This window comes from Monodon monoceros, unplaced genomic scaffold (genome assembly GCF_005190385.1).
Source record: "Monodon monoceros isolate NGI ecotype Baffin Bay Population unplaced genomic scaffold, NGI_Narwhal_1 Super_Scaffold_18, whole genome shotgun sequence".
Classification (NCBI taxonomy): domain Eukaryota; kingdom Metazoa; phylum Chordata; class Mammalia; order Artiodactyla; family Monodontidae; genus Monodon; species Monodon monoceros.
In genome coordinates this window covers 155,616,376-155,635,343 of record NW_021703774.1, presented here as the reverse complement: position 1 = coordinate 155,635,343, position 18,968 = coordinate 155,616,376, and the positions used below count along the sequence as shown (strand labels likewise).

General features: G+C 44.5%; 1 protein-coding gene across 1 annotated transcript in view; it reads left to right on the top strand.

Moving 5' to 3' along the window:
• The first annotated feature begins 3,124 nt into the window (after window positions 1-3,124).
• The window catches only part of HDAC1 (histone deacetylase 1), a 43,933-nt gene continuing 28,089 nt past the window's right edge, over window positions 3,125-18,968 (top strand). The window contains exons 1-2 of the mRNA XM_029228771.1: window positions 3,125-3,264; window positions 9,838-9,950. Of these exons, the coding sequence (XP_029084604.1) occupies window positions 3,216-3,264; window positions 9,838-9,950 (162 nt within the window). The 5' untranslated portion in view covers window positions 3,125-3,215. The remainder of the gene's footprint in view (window positions 3,265-9,837; window positions 9,951-18,968) is intronic.

Below are 18,968 nucleotides of genomic sequence, written 5' to 3'. Positions count from 1 at the left end.
GCGTTCAGAAGATGGAAACTGGGGCACCCTGAATTGGGGTGAAAGACGGGGTGAAGGGATGTCTGAACTTTTTCCAGCCCTGCTGATGTTGGGGGCCAAGAAGAGGTCCCTATACTTTGCTGTATGGGTTCTTTGAACCCCTTCAAACCCCCACCCCAAAGGATTATGGGCAACCCCTACCCAGAACCTCCTAGAGAGTAGCTGTGTCCCAAGACACTCCCCCCTCCCATTATATAAATGCAACAGCATTTTTGAGAGCTACTGATTCAAGGACTATATTTGACCTTAGATATGTTCTGATTCACCTTCAAGGTGTTTTTAAACGTTGAGTTTATTCACTCACCTAACAAATATTTATTGAACATCTACTGTGTGCTAGGCATGATTCTGGGCTCATAGGATATGCAGTAGATAAAATCTCTGGAGCTTACACTGTGTAAAGGAAGATAGACAGTAAGCATCACAAAGAAGTAAATGGTATGGTATGCTACAAGGTGATAGTGCTAAGGGGAAAAAAACAAGGTAAGGGGAATTAGGAATGTCATGTTTGAGGGAGGTTTGTAGTTTTAAAGAGGGTGGTCTGGGAAGGTCTCATTGAGAAGGTGAATTTTTTTTTTTTTGCGGGTACGCGGGCCTCTCACTGTTGTGGCCTCTCCCGTTGCGGAGCACAGGCTCCGGACGCGCAGGCTCAGCGGCCATGGCTCACGGGCCCGGCCGCTCTACGGCATGTAGGATTTTCCCGGATCGGGGCACGAACCCACGTCCCCTGTATTGACAGGCAGACTCTCAACCACTGCGCCACCAGGGAAGCCTGAGAAGGTGAATTTTGAGCAAAGATTTGAAGGTCAGGGACTGAGCCACGTTGTATGCAGGATGAGCAGTCAGGCAGAGGGAACAGCCTGAGGCAGAAGCTTGCCTGGCAAGATCTGAGAGGTAAAGGTAGCCTGAGGGAGGGGGATAGATCCTATGGGGCCTGGGGCCTTGTGGCCTTTGCAGGAGCCATTTTGAGGAGCCTTTGCAGGGTGCAGAGCCATGACTTGAGCTGACTTACATTTTAAAAGGATGGCTCTTACTGCTGTCTTGAAAGTAGACTGAGTTAGCAGTCAGTTTATAAAACTGAGGTAGTTTTGCATAAAACTCCAGATTTCTGCCTCCTCTTGAAAAAAATAGGAAGATTTGGCTCTTTTGGGCTTACCTGTCCTCATGGAGCTGAATAAGTGGCTAATGCCTTCAGGTGGGGTATGAGCTCTCCCATTGCCAGAGTCCCCTTCACACCCTATTGCTCCCAGACAATGAATCTGAGTGTTAGTGGTTATTTATCATCATGTTCGTGCTGTTGTTTTTATAAAAAGAGGAAAATGAAAAATTTTTTTGCACCCACATTTCCATTAAAAAGTGGGAAAATTAAAGATCCCTGAAGATGGCAGTGTGTTTGAAGAAAGATGGGGAGAAGGACATATTTCTTTAGAAAGTGAAAAAGAATCCAATATTAAAAACAAGCAAAGTACCTGAATCAAACCAATATAAATATAAATCCACTCATTTACATCACCTGCATGACCTCTGCAGGCGTCTGAGTTTGTGATTCCTGTTCTGCATTTTGTAAAATGCTGCCACACCCATGACCTCATCTGATCCCCACCCTCCTCCTCCTTTGGACACTGCTGCAGCCACAGAGTTGGTGAACTTTGTTTTCTTACACTCTCCATTTTACTAAGAGGGAAATGGGGGCCCAGAAAGGTTCCTGGCTAGGAAGCAGCAACACAGAACTGGGAATAGGGTTTATTCCCTGGTCTTTTGCTGCTTCTATAATAGAAGTGCCCAGTCTTAGATCTGTTACGTTTGTAATTAGTGGCCCAAATGCAGTTCCCAGGTGAGGAACACAAGTGCCCAAGCAGTCTTTAAGCTGTAAAGAGGCATAAAACATATATCTATAGATCCTATAGATCTCTAGGATCATGAGTAACTTACTTCACACATAGTAAGCACTCACTAAATATTAATATTGTTGTAGTTGGTTTTTTTTTTTTTTGCAGTACGCGGGGGACCCTCAACCACTGTGCCACCAGGGAAGCCCTGTGTTGTTATTTTAATAGCGCATCACAGTGCTTTTCAGTCTGTAGCTTTCAATAATGATTAGTTGATGACTGATCTAGTGCAGTGGCTCTCAAGGGTAGGGTGGGGGGCACTTTTACACTCCCTCCAATCCCCTCCCCCTTGCCCTGGAGACATTTTGCCACGTCTGAGGACAATTTCTGTTGTCACAGCTGGGGGTGGGTCAGGGTACTACTGGCATTTAATAAGGAGAGGCCAAGGATGCTGTTAAAAATCCTACAGTGCACAGGACGGTCCCCTACAACAAAGAATCATCCAAAATACCAGTAGCTTCAGTATCCTGAGAAACTCTGCTCCCAGTATAAGGGGACAATCAGTTTCCTCCCATCTAAATGCACTCAGTTCTCCTAGGTGACTGCATCAGGGACGTAGGCTTTGGAGTAAGAAAGGCTGGGTTCTGCCACTTTTTTAATGTGCCTCTGATGCATAGTAGGCATTCAAAAAATTACGACTGAAAATTGAACGTAATTACTGTGTGACTCTGAGGAAGCCACAAAGTTCCGAACTTCGTTATCTTTGTCTGTTAAATGGTGATAAAAAGGCCCCCTCCAGAGCCGTCGTGAAGAATAATGGAGATGACTGAGGTAATGTCGGTAAAGCTATTGCACAGCGTTTGGCCTACAGCAGTTTCCTGTCCTTTGTCAATTTATTTCTCCTGCTCCAAACTCAGCTGAGTGACCTTGCGCAAGTCACTTTCCACCGTAGGCCTCTGTCAAATGACAAAGTTGGTCTCTGATCTCCAAGCACTCTCCCAAAGCCGAATGGGACAGCGAAGTTTGCAGTCCGGCTTTCTTCCCCCGGGACGAATGGTACGGTCCTGGGGCAGCCCCACCCCCTGTCGCGGACCTTGGTACAGGCCCAGGGGGCCCTCCGAGGCCTCGCCGGGCTGCCCTTGTCCCCCGCCGAGTTCCGGGCCGTCCCGGCGCCTCTGATTGGCTGGAGCGGTGCCCGGGCTGCGCGGCTATAGGTGAGCCCGGGCGGGGACGGGCGGAACGCGCTGGAGGCCCGCCCCCTCTCTGCTGGGTCTGACGCTGAGCGGAGCTGCTGGCGGGCGGGAGGGTGGACGGACAGACTGACGGGAGGGACGGGACGCGAGCAAGATGGCGCAGACTCAGGGCACCAGGAGGAAAGTCTGTTACTACTACGACGGTGAGCACAGTCCTCGCGCCGGGGTCGGGGGCGGGGCCGGGCTAGGCGGCATCTGGGAGAGGGAGCCGAGGAGATCTGAGGGGGGGAGGCTGAGGCGTTGGGGAAAGACTGAGGGAGGAGGCTGAGAGAAGGAGGCTGAGAGAAGGAGGTCGAGGCTGAGGGCGGAGGCTGAAAAAAGGTGGTCGGGGCTGAGGGAGGAGGCTAAGAGGAAAGGAGGTGGAGCCTGAGGGAGGAGGCTAAGGGGAAGGAGGTCGAGGCTGAGAGGGGATGCTGAGGGAGGAGTCCGAGGCTGAGAGGGTCGCCTGGGGAAGCCTGAGGTCACTTTGGAGGGGACTTCTGAAGTCTGATGTGTTGTTTGCGGCGGCCTCCTAGAGGGGAGGCAGAGTCCGAGGGGGGAGGCAGAATCTGGTGGAGAAGGTTGCAGGGTTACATGTTACTGCTGAGAATCCGAAGGTCTCTCACTGCCCCTTTCCTTCCTCATCTCTTCTGGTGAGAGGCCATCAGAGCTCACCACCTAGAGGTCACCAGCATCCCTCCCCATCTCCCAGCAGGCCCTGCAGTTGCTGCTGGGAAATGGAACCCCTGAGGTTGGAAGGAGAAGGATGCAACTTGTTAGAACAAACTTTTTCGTTGAACAGAGATCTGTGGAGCAGCAGCTTCCTCTGTTCTAGGTAGCATTTAGGGGCTGGGGCCATGGGAAGACCAAAGCACTTGCCACCTTCCTCTCAGTCCGGAGGAGCAGGTAGACAATGACAAAGAATTGCTCTCCACTATCAGGCTGGGAGGAAGGACAGCTCAGAGTGTTCTGGGAGCACAGAGAAGAAGCACCCGCCCAGCCTGAGGAGTCAGGCAAGGAGGTGCTGTCTCAGTTAGGACCTGAAGAACAGGAGTTATTAGCCAGCACCAGGAAGGGCAAAGATAACAGCAAGTTGAGAGGTAAGAGAGAGGACAGCACGTTTGAAAAACGGCAGGTCTATGTGCAGAACGGTGGAGGCATAGATTTGAGGGCACAGTGTTAGAAGGTAGAGAGCAGGGGTGAGAGAAAGGTTGCAAGTGATGGGGCTGGAGAAGTAAATGGGGACCAGATCATGAAGGGCTGGGCATACCACCCTAAGGAAGTTGGACTTTATTCTGAGGGCACTTGTGAATCATTGAAGTTGTATGCAGGTTAGTGACATCATCAGATTTATACCTTGGAACTATCACTCTGGGACAGAAATTAAACGCATGAATGGAGAAGTAAGGAAGAAGACAAGGATCCCAAGTTTCTGGTTTGGGCAGTTTGATGCTGAGTGTTTGTAGAAGGCAGGGTCAGTTAATAACTTTGGGTTTTGTTTTATTTATTTATTTACTTATTTGGCTGCTTTGGGTCTTCGTTGCTGTGTGCCAGCTTTCTTGAGTTGCGGTGAGCGGGGGCTACTCTTCGTTCGGTGCATGGGCTTCTCACTGCGGTGGCTTCTCCTGCTGCGGGGCTCGGGCTCTGGGCACGGGCTCAGTTGTTGTGGCTCGCGGGCTCTAGAGCGCAGGCTCAGGAGTTGTGGCTCATGGGCTTGGTTGCTCCACTGCATGTGGGATCTTTCCGGACCAGGGCTCGAGCCTGTGTCCCCTGCATTGGCAGGCGGATTCTTAACCGCTGCGCCACCAGGGAAGTTCCGTTTTTTTGTTTGTTTTTTGTTTTTTTCGGTACACGGGCCTCTCACTGTTGTGGCCTCTCCCGTTGCGGAGCACAGGCTCCGGACGCGTAGGCTCAGCGGCCATGGCTCACGGGCCCAGCCCCTTCGCGGCGTGTGGGATCTTCCCGGACCGGGGCCCGAACCCGTGTCCCCTGCATCGGCAGGCGGACTCCCAACCACTGCGCCACCAGGGAAGCCCCGGGTTTTGTTTTTTGAAGAAATATTTGTTGAGATGTCTGGGGGATATCCAAGTAGAGGTGTCCGGTAGGCAGTTGGCCATTCAGGTCTGCAGTTTAGAAGACAAACAAGAAGATAGAGATTTTTGGTGATTGTCAGAATACATACATACAGGTGATAATTTTATTTATCGGAGAGGATGCAGTCACCCTCGCATCCCATGTAAGAAGTTGTATAGGGTGAAAAGAGAAGAAGGTCCAGGGCGGAATTCTAAGGAAGTGGACTGAGAAAAAGTCTAGTGTTCTTCATGCTCTGCACTCTCTTGCCATAGCATTTGTCACTGTGTATTGGAATTGCCCATTTACTTGTTCATACTTCTTAAAGACAGTAAGGTCCTTAGGGAAAGCGATCATGTTTTGTCTACCTTTGTATGCTCAGTCCCCAAAACAGTGCCTAGCTCATAGTAGGCACATATTTTCTCAAGAAATACTTGTTGATTAAATGAATAAAGATACAAAGGGAATGACCAGAGATGTAAGTGAACCAAAAAGTGTTGGGTTACAGTAGCCAAAAGAGGGAGGGAGTGGCCAAGTGTTGGCAACAGCTGTTTCCTGTGCAGGGTTTGGAACTGAAGCTGAATTGCAGTAGATTGAAGAATGAATGGATGGGTTAAGAGGAGACATTAGGTTGAACTTTTTAAATTTTTATATATTATTTTTGGCAGTGCTGCGCAGCATGCGGGATCTTAGTTCCTTGACCAGGGATCGAACCCGTGCCCCCTGCAGTGGAAGCACAGAGTCCTAACCATTGGACTGCCAGAGAAGTCCCTAGGCCGATCTTTTAAAGGAAGCTTGTTGGGACAGAGAGAGAGGGTTGTTGATAAAGGGGAGATGTAGTGGCTGAGAGTTGAGTCTATGCAAATTCTTAAGGAAAAATAGCCAGATATTGGAGAGAGGGGCTAGTAATGATGGAGATCCCTGAGAAGAGACCAGGTGAGATGGAAACCAGAGCACAGGTAGGGACACTAGTCTTGCAAGGGGAAGTTCCTCCAGGACAGAGAGGTTAAGTGGCAAGGAAAAGTTCAGAGATAGATAAGTTTGAAGGGGAAATGATGGGGAGAAAGTGGAGGGAGTTTTCAAGATGAGGTAAGAGAATATTCCTTTTCCTGAGAGTGGGGGAGGGCAGTTGGTAGAGTAAGAATCTTGAAGAGAGATAGCTGTTATGAAAGAGGGAGCCAGGAAAAAAAATTGGAAGGATTGCTGGACAGTGGTGAGGGCCCATTTGAGGCTGGCGTCTGTGACTCTGTAGCCTTATCAGTTTGCACAGTTTTGTGATCTCTACACTCTCAGTTTAAAAAGAGAAAAAGTGGAAAGACATCAGTCTTTAGAGAAGGGAGATTTCTTACTTTCTGAGAAACTACTTGTGAGTTTTGCAGCGAGGTCACTAGTTTGGGGCTCAGATTTGTCTCTACCACTCAGAAGCTTTGAAGTATTGGGCAAGTCATTTTACCTTACTGGGCCTCAGGTCACTCCCCTATAAAACTGAGAAACTATAAGAACAGTGCAAAAAGCTCTTTTTAAAAAAGTTTTAAAAAGTTTAAAAAAGCTGGATTGGTTCCACGACCCCAGTGCAAATATCAAAAGGATGCTCAAATTCCTTACATAAAATTGCATAGTATAGTAGGCCCTCCTTAGCCAGGGTTAGTGGATGGGGAGGGCCAATTCTGTATAAAAAGCATTATTTCCTTTTTTCTTTTTTTTTTTTTTTTTTTTTGCGGTAAGTGGGCCTCTCACTGTTGTGGCCTCTCCTGTTGCAGAGCACAGGCTCAGCGGCCATGGCTCACGGGCCTAGCCGCTCCATGGCATGTGGGATCTTCCCAGACAGGGGCACGAACCCATGTACGCTGCATTTGCAGATGGACTCTTAACCACTGCGCCACCAGGGGAGCCCAAAAAGCATTATTTCTTTTTAAAGTCTCTCAGCAGCCTGATTAAAAACTGTTAAGGAAAATGGTATCTTTGGGCCCCACCCTCAGGTACTCCCTTAGCTTTCTACATAAGTTATCTTAGTTCCCCAGGTCTAAACCTTGGCTGGATTCTGGGTTGATAGGCCAGAGATATGGGTAAGCAGGAAGCCAGTTATATCACATAGTAATGACCTTGTGACTCCTGACTGCCCACAAATTGGGTCTGCATCTGGATGTCTCTGCCAGTGCCTTGAGAACCTGTTCTACCCCCCGCCACCGACCCCCATGGCTGATAAGATTGTCTGAGGAGCCCTGGGAACAAACTCTTCTGCCTGCCTTCCCTGCTACTGCGTCTCAAAGTCTGTGTCTGTATGGGACAATGGTCCCTCTTGAATGCCACTACATGCTGTGCTCTGGCTTGTGGCTCTGGTTGAGAGCACAGGCCTCACTAAGATTAAGAGAAGAGGATGGAAGGACATTAGGTGAAAACTAAGGAAATCTAAATAAAGTATGGACTTTTAGTTAATGATAATGTATCAATATTGCTTCATTAATTGTAACAAATACTTTTTATTTTACTAATGTAAAATGTTAGTAGTGGGGAAATAGTGTAGTATCTAAGAATTCTGTACTTCTTTGCAATTTTTCTGTAAATCTAAAATTGTTCTAAAAAATAAAGTTTATTTAAAAAGAGAGAGAAGAGGATGAGATCCTAAATATCCAACTGTTTAGAAGTTTCCCATTATCCCAGGCCATGTCTGTGCCAAAGAGAATTGGAGTGGCTTGGATGCTGTTGGTGGCATTCCCCACAGTGCATTGCTCCCTGGAATGAAGCCTGTTTCTGGCACTACCAAATCAATGATTAAGAGGTTGGGGCCTTTTTTTCACTGGTGCTGAAAGATCTGCCTCATCCTGATGGACTTCCAAGGAGAGAACTTTGGGTGTGCAATTCACGTGATTTTGAAATATTGTTCCAGGAACTTTCTACCAAGTAGACTCACAGAGCCCTATTAAGTGCAAACTGAAGTAGGTACCTGGGAAACCCAATGTAGTTTTTAGCATTCCGGATTCGGAGTTAGAAGGGTTGACTCCCAGATCATTCATTAGCTGTGTGATCTTGAGCAGGCACATAACTTCTCTGAGTCTCACCTCAGTTCCTTGAATCTTTATTGAGCCTCTATGATGTACAGGGCATATTTGTCCTTGCCTTCAAGGAGCTAGTCTTGTAGACATAAAATAGATATGTAAATAATTTAGATACAAAACAAAATTACATGCCATATATAAATTGCATGCAGAGGAAAAGACCATTTATTCTGATCAAGACTATGGTTGGAGCTTGAGCTGGGCTTTGTAGTATGAGGATCATCAGAGAAGGAATGACATTCCAGGTCAAAGGGACAGTCTGAACAAAGGATACTTTGGTGTGAAGATGAATGCCATGTTCAGGAAGCTGGTAATAATCTAGTGCATTTATAGCAGAGATTGGCAAACTTTCTGTAAAGGGCCAGATAGTAAATACTTTAGGCTTTGTGTACCATATGGGTGGGTCTCTGTAGTAACTATTTAACCACTCAACTCTGCCATTATAATATGAAAGTAGTCATAGGTAATATATAAACGAATGGGCATCGTTGTGTGCCGTAACATCTTATTTACAAAAAACAGGCAGCTAGGGCTTCCCTGGTGGCACAGTGGTTGAGAGTCCCCCTGCCGATGCAGGGGACACGGGTTCGTGCCCCGGTCCGGGAAGATCCCACATGCCGGGGAGCGGCTGGGCCTGTGAGCCATGGCCGGCTCAGCGCTTCGGGAGTTGCAAGGGGAGAGGCCACAACAGTGAGAGGCCCGCATACCGCAAAAAAAAAGAGAGAGAGAGAGAGAGGGGGAGGGAGGGAGAGAGAGAGAGAGAGAGAGGAGAGAGAGAGAGAGAGAGAGTGTGTGTGTGTGTGTGTGTGCGCGCGCGCGCGCGCGCGCGCGTGCTGGGGCAAGGTGGTGGTGGTAGGATGTTGGAAAAGTAGGTTAAGAAACTCCTTTAATGCCAGGCTACTGAAGTTGTCCTTTATTCTTTATCCTGTAGGGGATGGGGAACCATTAAGGGTTTTGAGTAGGCGAGTGACGTTATCAAAGCTGTATATTAGGAAAATAACTGGTAACAGTGTGGCAGATAGTTTGCATTGAAGGCAGAGCGACCAATTAGAAGGTTATTGCTACAGATGAATCAAGAGATGGTGAGTTTAGTCTTCTTATATATAAACTGGGAATAATACTCCCTGTCGTAACTATTTTACAGGGTTTTTGTGAGAATCCAGTAGGAAAATGAATGCGAATGTACGTTGACACCATAAAGTGTCATGATGTGCAAGAGGTGAACTGTGACTTACAGTAATTCTAAGTAGTGATGGTTATTTTTCTGTTGTGGGAATGAATTCCTTGGAGATACAGTGAGGTGAGTCACCTCACTCGCTGCTGTTCCCCAGTAGATTTGGAATGACCTCCTCACACTATCCTAGTGCCTGTAGGCTCCAGGGGAAAAAACTGGGCTAGACAGACATCCTTAAATGCTCATCTCACCAAGGTCCCCTGCTTTTTTTTTGTTTTTTCTTTTGGAGTTACCCTTCCTTGAGGTGGGAGAGAATCTTGGAGTCTAGGATGAACCAGAAAGAGAGTTTGCCTAGAAATTTGTTGTAAATATTCATGGGTTCTCCTGGAAGTGTATGTCTAACTGTGTCACTGAAACTGTCACTCTTTCTTCTTCAGGGGATGTTGGAAATTACTATTATGGACAAGGCCACCCAATGAAGCCTCACCGAATCCGCATGACTCACAATTTGCTCCTTAACTATGGTCTTTACCGAAAGATGGAAATCTATGTGAGTTACTGGGAGCGTCACCCCTCCCTAACCTCGTCAGCTCTGGTTCCCCATATGTCGCTCATTATCTCATTTTTTCAACTACTCATTTATCAAATGTGTTGAGTGACTGTTACATGGCAGACACTGTAAATGATAGAGATTCTCTGTTTTTAAGGAGCTCACTCTAGTGCTGGTGACTAACATGTACACAAATAAATTGTACAGTGTGTAAGTGCAACAATGAAAAAATGTATAAGATGCAGAGATAATAAGGTGTGAAGGTGGAAGGGAGCCTTGGAATGTTTTCTAGAGGTGATATCTGAGCAGTGTTTTAAAGATTGAATAGAATTTAGCCTGGAGTTCAGGAGGGGACTGGCATTCTAGGCTGAGGAAAGAACATACACAAAAAGGCAGAGAGGTAAGAACAATATGGTGTGTTTGGGGAAAATATAAGTAGTTCAGTGTGCAGGTATTGTAGTATAAAGTTCACAGGTGTGGGAGAGGGGAGCTAGAGCTGGAGAGGTCAGCAAGGATTGGATGTACTAAGCAACTCTGTGGCACCAGGGTCAAAAAATCCAATGGCTGGAGAAAAAAAAAAAAAAAAAGAGTGATTGGAACTGTGTTGAACTAGATGCCAAGTCTCTAGTTACTAGAGAGTATGGACTGTCTAACATCTTGACTCAGCTCCATCTGATGACTTTTGCCCCATCTATCAGTTTTTAAAGAGAAGCCAGAACTCTAGATTATTATGTAAAATCTCCCAGGTTTAAAATATTGGCCCAAGTTTGTTTGTTTTAAATGTGTGCAAACAAAAGCACATGAGCATATCTGTGGACCAAATTTGGTCCAGAGGTTTCCAATCTGAACCTCTTCTGGAAGCTGTGAAGAGCAAGTGAAGTATTTTATTTATTTATTATTATTTATTTAATTTATTTAATTTATTTATTTTTGGCTGTGTTGGGTCGTCGTTGCTGCGCACGGGCCTTCTCTAGTTGCGGTGAGCGGGGGCTACTCTTTGTCATGGGGCGCAGGCTTCTCATTGCAGTGGCTTCTGTTGTTGGGGAGCACAGGCTCTAGGCGCGCAGGCTTCAGTAGTTGTGGCACACGGGCTCAGTAGTTGTGGCTCGCGGACTCCAGAGTGCAGGCTCAGTAGTTGTGGTGCACGAGCTTGGTTGCTCTGCGGCATGTGGGACCTTCCCGGACCAGGGCTTGAACCCGTGTCTCCTGCATTGGCAGGTGGATTCTTAACCCCTGCACCACCAAGGAGGTTCCACAAGTGAAGTATTTTAAATGAGAGATAGGAACAGGCATGCATTTTAGAAGCAGGGAGGCCAGTTAGGAGGCTGTCACAAGGGTCCAAATGAGAAAATAAAGAGGGGCTGGAGGCCTATGTTGTCTTTTTTTTTTTTTTAATTAATTTATTTATTTTTGGCTGCATTGGGTCTTCATTGCTGCGCGAGGGCTTTCTCTAGTTGCGGTGAGCAGGGGCTACTCTTCTTTGCAGTGCGTGGGCATCTTGTTGCAGTGACTTCTGTTGTTGCAGAGCACAGGATCTAGGCACGTGGGCTTCAGTAGTTGTGGCATGTGGGCTTCAGTAGTTGTGGCGCACGGGCTCAGTAGTTGTGGCGCACGGGCATAGTTGCTCTGCAGCATGTGGGATCTTCCCGGACCAGGGCTCGAATCCGTGTCCCCTGCATTGCCAGGCAGATTCTTAACTACTGCGCCACCAGGGAAGCCCCCTATGTTGTCTTACGGTTAGAGCATAAGAGTCTTGTTAAAAGTCTGTGCTGACAGCTTAAGTAACCTAGCAACAGCAGTATCCTTCCTCACCATTCCAGAGACTGAAAGGAGATAAGTCTCTGTCCCAGATGGCTGTGTCATGTCTCGAGCCACTGGAGGAGGCAGTTGGGGAAGCAAGGAGGGAAGGTAGATAGAGGAGCAGACGGATCTTGGGACTAGAGAGCATTTTCAGGTGTGAAGGGCATCTGGGAATGAAAAATATAAAAGGTAGCAGAGGTTTCCAGGCACTCTAGGGAGCAGACTAGCATTTAGATAAAGAGACGTTACCTGAATGTGGAATAGTAAGCATCAAGGCCTTATGGCGCTTCCTGTTGCACACCTACACCATGCTGACCTGGCCTCAGCTTGCTTGCTTTCCTGCCACTCCCCTCCTCAGAGCCTCTCCAAGTCAGCCAGATCAGATTCTGCCTCTTTCCACCCCATCCTGATTGGGAGGATTATTTACTCTGTCCAGTTATATCTTACTCATTTTCAAGTGTTACCTTAAGCACTCTTTTTTTCATTTAACAGATTTTTGTTGGGTACTTGTCATACCCCAGGGAATATATCAACCTCTGTGAGTGATATTGAGTTATTAAGAAATGGATCCTGGGCTTCCCTGGTGGCGCAGTGGTTAAGAATCCGCTTGCCAGTGCAGGGGACACGGGTTCAAACCCTGGTCTGGGAAGATCCCATGTGCCACAACTACTGAGCCTGCGCTCTAGAGCCCACGAGCCACAACTACTGAAGCTCATGCGCCTAGAGCCTGTGCTCCACAACAAGAGAAGCCACTGCAATGAGAAGCCCGCGCAACCGCAATGTAAAGTAGCCTCCCCAGCACCCCCTCCCTCCAAGGGGCGAAGAAACAAAGACCAAAGGCAGCCAAAAATAAATAATAAATTAATAAATTAAAAAAAAAAAAAAAAAAGAAATGGATCCTGGGACGTCCCTGGCGGTCCACTGGTTAAGACTCCAGGCTTCCAATGCAAGAGGCAAGGGTTCTATCCCTGGTCGGGGAACTAAGATCCCACGTGTCGCACGGCGCGGCCAAGAAAAAAAAAAAAAATTTATATATATTTTTGAAATTCATTTATGGCTGTGTTGGGTCTTCGTTGCTGTGCGTGAGCTTTCTCTAGTTGCGGCGAGCGGGGGCAACTCTTTGTTGTGGTGTGTGGGCTTCTCACTGCAGTGGCTTCTCTTATTGTGGAGCACGGGCTCTAGGCACGCGGGCTTCAGTAGTTGCAGCATGCAGGCCCTAGGGCATGTGGGCTTCAGTAGTTGTGGCACGTGGGCTCTAGGGTATGTGGCCGTCAGTAGTTGTGGTGCACGGGCTCAGTAGTTGTGGCTCACAGGCTCTAGAGTGCAGACTCAGTAGTTTTGGCACATGGGCTTAGTTGCTCCATGGCATGTGGTATCTTCCTGGACCAGGGCTTGAGCCCATGTCCCCTGCATTGGCAGGCAGGTTCTTAACCACTGCACGACTAGGGAAGTCCCCCAAGAAAATATTAAAAAAAAAAAAAAATTGATCCTATCTTTAAGTGAGAAGAAAAATTAACTAACATTTATTGGTGATTGCTAGGTACCAAGCCAGAGCTACTTGTTATTTCCTTAATGTTTACAGCAACCCTAATTTGGATCACTCTCCACTGTCCTCACCCCACACTCTATTTTTTATTAAAGAGGAAAACTTGTCCTAGAAGCTTCCTAACAGATTTCCCCTTAAATCTCCTTGGGTCATTTGCTGTCCTTAGACCATTCACCAGCAATTTGATTCTTGGGGCTGGGTACACACAACCAAATTGAGATCTCTTAACAAGAAAGAAGGGAAAGAATGGCTCTTTGGGAAGCAACCAACAGTAGCTATCATAGGAGATAATAGAGATTATTGGAGATTACTTCATCTGTGTGATATGCTTATTGTAAACTTCTAAAGCAAAACCCTAGTATAATCTCTTTCTGAAATCTCTAGACCTCGTTCTCTTTCATGTGATCTTTTTCCTTCTCTGGCTCTATCTCTTTATTGAGTATGAATCGTTAGTCCTCTTCCCCTCAGCAGTATTTCTTTGCATTCATCCCTTCTTTCTTCTCCTTTCTCTGGGCTATGATTCTAGCATCCCTTTCCCAAAGCACAAAGAGCCATTTATTTTAGTGTCTGTCCTGAAATTAATGGCTTTTTTTTTTTTTTTTGCGGTACGCCGGCCTCTCACTGTTGTGGCCTCTCCCGTTGCGGAGGCTCCGGACGCGCAGGCTTAGCGGCCATGGCTCACGGGCCCAGCCGCTCCGCGGCATGTGGGATCTTCCCGGACCGGGGCACGAACCCATGTCCCCTGCATCAGCAGGCGGACTCTCAATCACTGCGCCACCAGGGAAGCCCAATTAATGGCTTTTGAAAGTCAGTCTTGAAAGAAGTTCCCTAGACTGCTCATAGAAGTTTCTGTACCTGAAGGAGACACGTTGAAGTTGTTTTCACACAATTTCACCCTCTTTGGTTCCTTCTCCAATTCTGTCTCTACACGTCTAATTAATCTGTCCCAGAATCTAAATCTTCACTTTTCATCCAGGCATCTTCCTATTTACATAATAAAAATCCTGCTCTCTTCCTTGCCTTGGATGCTAATTTTGTATAGTCCCAGTCTTCTTATTCATTGCCTTCTGTTCTTTTTTTAATGTTTTTATAAAATATTGAATAGATATGAAAGAATTTTTATAAAATATATGTAGGGTATAAAGAATCACATTATTATTAATACCACCTAGTTTAAGAAAAGGAGTATTTCCATGACTGCTAAAGCTCCTGTATGCCCTTCCCTGATCCTGTCTTCTTCCCAGAGTTAACCTCTGCCGTGAACTTGGGATTTATTATTTGCTCGCTTGTCTTTATAAATTTACCATTATGTAGTCTTTTTTTTCTTTTTAAAATATTTATTTATTTATCTTATTTGGCTGTGCTGCGTCTTAGTTGCGTTACTCAGGGTCTTTAGTTGCAGCATGTGGGATTTGGTAATACGGGATCTAGTTCCCTGACCAGGGATCAAACCTGGGCCCCCTGCATTGGAAGTGTGGGGTCCTAACTGCTGGACCACCAGGGAAGTCCCTACCCATATGTATTCTTAAATAGTACATGTTTTACATGTTTGAATGTTACATAAGTGGAGCCATACAGTATTTATTATGTGACTTGCCTTTTTTGCTCAACATGTTCCTAAGAGTCGTTCATGTTGATACATGTAGCTGTATTTATTTTCACTGTATTTCATTGAAAGAATATACTACAAGTTGTCTATTTTATTATTATTGGTGGGCATTTGGTTTGTTTCTAGTTTTGAGCTGCTACAAACACTGCTGCTGTGAACGTTCTTGAGCATGTTTCTTGGATGCATATATGCTACAGTTTCAGAAGGGGATGTACTAGGAGTAGAATTGCTGGGTCAGGACATTGGTACACAGTAACCCTTATTAAATAATGCCAAAATGGTTTCCAGTTGCCACCAGTGTAGAAGAATTACAGTTGCTCCAAGTCCTTGCCAACACTTGATTTTGTTATATTTAAATTTTTTTGCCAGTTTATGTTTCGCTTGTTACTGGTGAGGTTGAGGATCTTTTTACAGGTTTCCCTATTGAAGTTCCTATTCAAGCCTTCTGCCCATTTTTCTTTTTGATTGTCTGGTTATTGTTTTGTTTCTCTTTTAATTGGACCTTGGATACACAGAATTGGGTTAATCATTATCCTTGGCTTATAAGCATCTAAAGAAGGTTCATGCTTGGTCTTCTTTTTAAAAATGTTATTTTATTGTTTATTCATTCATTTTACTTAAATATTTTAATAATGCTGTGAACTTCCATATTCCTACAACCCAATCACTCTTCTAAATTTCGTGTTTATCATTCTCTTGCTTATCATATTTTTATGTTTATCATGTATGTACGTGCCTAAACAAGTTATAGTATTTATTTACTTGTGCTTGAATTCTTTAAAAAAGGTATCATGCTACGTGTAGTCTTTGGGGACTTGCTTATCTCTCACAATATTATAACTACTAAAATCCATCCACCTTGTTGAATATAGCTATAATTGTTTAATTTTTCTCTGCTGAATAATATTTCATGATGTCAGTATACTGCAATTTATCCATTCTCCTGTGGTCTTAATTTGTATCTAGGTTTTCAATGTTAGGACCAGTGTTACTATGAATATTCTTGTACATGTCTGTTAGTGCATATAGGCAAAATTTTCTTATGGCTCTTTCTCTGGGAGTGGAATTGCTGGACTGTAGAATATGTGCATATTAAATGCCAAGTTGGTTTTCAGTGTGGTTGAATGAACTGGCAATATATAAGAGATACCGTGATTCACATCCTCTCCTACACTTAGAATCAGACTTTAAATTTTACTAATCAAATGGGTGTAAAAAAAACAATATGTAATTATGGTCTCGATTTGCATTTTGCTAGTGATCAGTGAAACTGAGCTTCTGTTTATATGTTTATTAGCCATTTGTATGTCCTCTGCTGTGAAATGTATTTTCATGTCTTTTGCCCATTTTCCTCTTGGGTTGTTTGACTTTCTTTTTCTTAACAATTTGTAGTAGTTCTTTATATATTCTGGTATATATAGTTCATTGTCAGTATATTGCTGTAAGTATTTTCTACTTTGGTTTTGTTTTTTCAATCTAATGTATCTTTAATGAACAGAGATTGTTAATTTTTTAAAAAAATTTATTCATTTATTTATTTTTGGCTGTGTTGGGTCTTCTTTGCTGCGCGGGCTTTCTCTGGTTGTGGAGAGGGGGGCTACTCTTCGTTATGGTGTGCAAGCTTCTCATTGAGGTTGCTACTCTTGTTGCAGAGCTCGGGCTCTAGGCCCGTGGGCTTCAGTGGTTGTGGCACGTGAGCTCAGTAGTTGTGGCTCACGGGCTCTAGAGCGCGGGCTTAGTAGTTGTGGTGCACAGGCCTAGTTGCTCTGTGGCGTGTGGGATCTTCCCGGACCAGGGCTCGAACCTGTGTCCCCTGCATTGGCAGGCAGATTCTTAATCACTGCGCCATCAGGGAAGTCCCGAGATTCTTAATTTTAACATAGTCATATTTGTTGTTTCTTTTATAAGTGCTTTTTATGTCTTAATAAATCCTTCCCAACCCTTAAAGTATTATCCTATATTAATCTTTTAAAATCTTTATAGGTTTCCCTTTCACATATAGATATGTACTGTATTTGGAATTGATTTTGTAATATGGTTTGTTATGTATCTCTTTTTTTTTGGCTGCACTGCACAGCATGCGGGATCTTAGTTCCTCGACCAGGAGTGCCACCTGCAGTGAAAGCGTGGAGTCCTAAGCACTGGACTGCCAGGGAGTTCCCTAATATGATTTGAAGTAGGGAATCCACTGAAACTTTTCCCCCCATATTGTCCCAGCTGATTGGTTGAAAAGTCTGTTTTCTCCCCGCTAAGTGCCACCACTTTTGTATCTGAAATGTCCGTATTTATTCATTTATTCCACAAATACTTATTAAGCACCTACTTAGTGCCAGGTACTATGTTTGAGTCTGTTTCTGGGCTCTCTGTTCTCTTGACTTGGTCTGTTTATTGCCCTATATGCCATTGCCACAGTGGCTTAATTATAATAGCTTTTTATGAAGTCTTGGTATCTAGTATTAAATCCTCCCACTTCGTTGTTCTTTAAAAGAAAAAAAAGTGACTTGCTCCTTGCGCTTTGTACTTTTGTATAAATTTTAGAATTAACTCATCAAGTGCTACAAATAAATCTACTAGGATTTTTGTTGAAATTTCAATGACTCTGTGCCTCAGCTTAGGGAAAATGGGAAAATTGATATCTTGAGAATATTAAGTCTTTGAATCCATGTACATGGTATATCTCCATTTATTTAGGTCTTTAATTAATTAATTTGCACCGGGTCTTAGTTGGAGCACGTGGCCTCCTTAGTTGTGGCATGTGAACTCTCAGTTGCGGCATGCATGTGGGATCTAGTTCCCCGACCAGGGATCGAATCCAGGCCCCCGGCACTGGGAGCGCGGAGCCTTATCCACTGTGTCACGAGGGAAGTCCCTATTTAGTTCTTTTTAAATGTCTCACATAAAGATTTCCTTTAGCTTCTTTATTATGAAATATAACACATGCACAGAAAAGTGCATAAAACAAATATGCAGTTTAACAAATTGATATAAAGTAAACATACATGTAAACACAAACTAGTTCAAGAAATAGAACATTGCCAGTACCTCAGAAACCTACATATGTCCCTTCCTGATCACAGCCTCTTCTCTTCCCCCAGAGGTAACTAGAATCTTGACTTTTCTGTTAATGCTTCCTTGCTCTTCATCATAATTTAATTACCTAATTACCCATCCCTAAATAATATAGTTTAATTTTGCTGAACTTGATATAAATGGAATTATACAATATACATTTTTGTGTGTAGCTGTAGCTTATTCATATTAATTGCTGTGTACTATTTCATTGTAGAATATACTATATTTATCCATTCCACTGTTGATGGGCAGTTGAGATTTTGGCTATCAATATAAAGTTTTGTAATTTTCTCTATAAAGCTGATGTACATCTTTTATTAGATTTTTTCCAAGTACTTCATTTCTTTAATGCTATCATAAATTGTATCTTCTGAATTTTTTATTTTTTAATTGCTTACTGGTGTATAGAAATTCAGTGCTGTTCTTTTTAATTTAAACTTATATCCAAGGTCCCTGAGGATCTGATTCTGCTATTAGTTGTTTCTATGGGCTCTTACCTCTGGTGCTTTGTTTCCTTGTGTGTTTTGTGGTTTTTGATTGTGAGGTCATATTTCTTGGAACTTTGTGGCCTGGGATAAAGATGGGTTCTTAGGGTGAGATTTGCGTTTACTTTGTAAAAGAGGCAGTTTTTGAGGTGGGCTTTGTCCTTCAGAGATTTAGGATAAGGATGAATTTCAAATAGTAGGAAGGCTTGATTACAGTCACTGTGGTGGGAAGCTCTGTAGGTCCTGTTGCAGAAGAGTTGTTTGTCTGGAGTATAATATTATGAAAGAGGATGGGGGAGAATTAGATTGGAAAAGGAACCTTGCAAAGTTCCTTGATTACTATGTTAGTCTTTAGAATCTTTTCTTTTGTCCTGAATGTTCTAGAGGAGGGCATTGACTTTTTCAAAGATTTCTGTGACACCGTTATGGAAGATGGATTGGAACAGGGTAAGGCTGGATATAAATGGAACCAATTAGGAAACCAAAAAATAATCCAAATGAGAGTT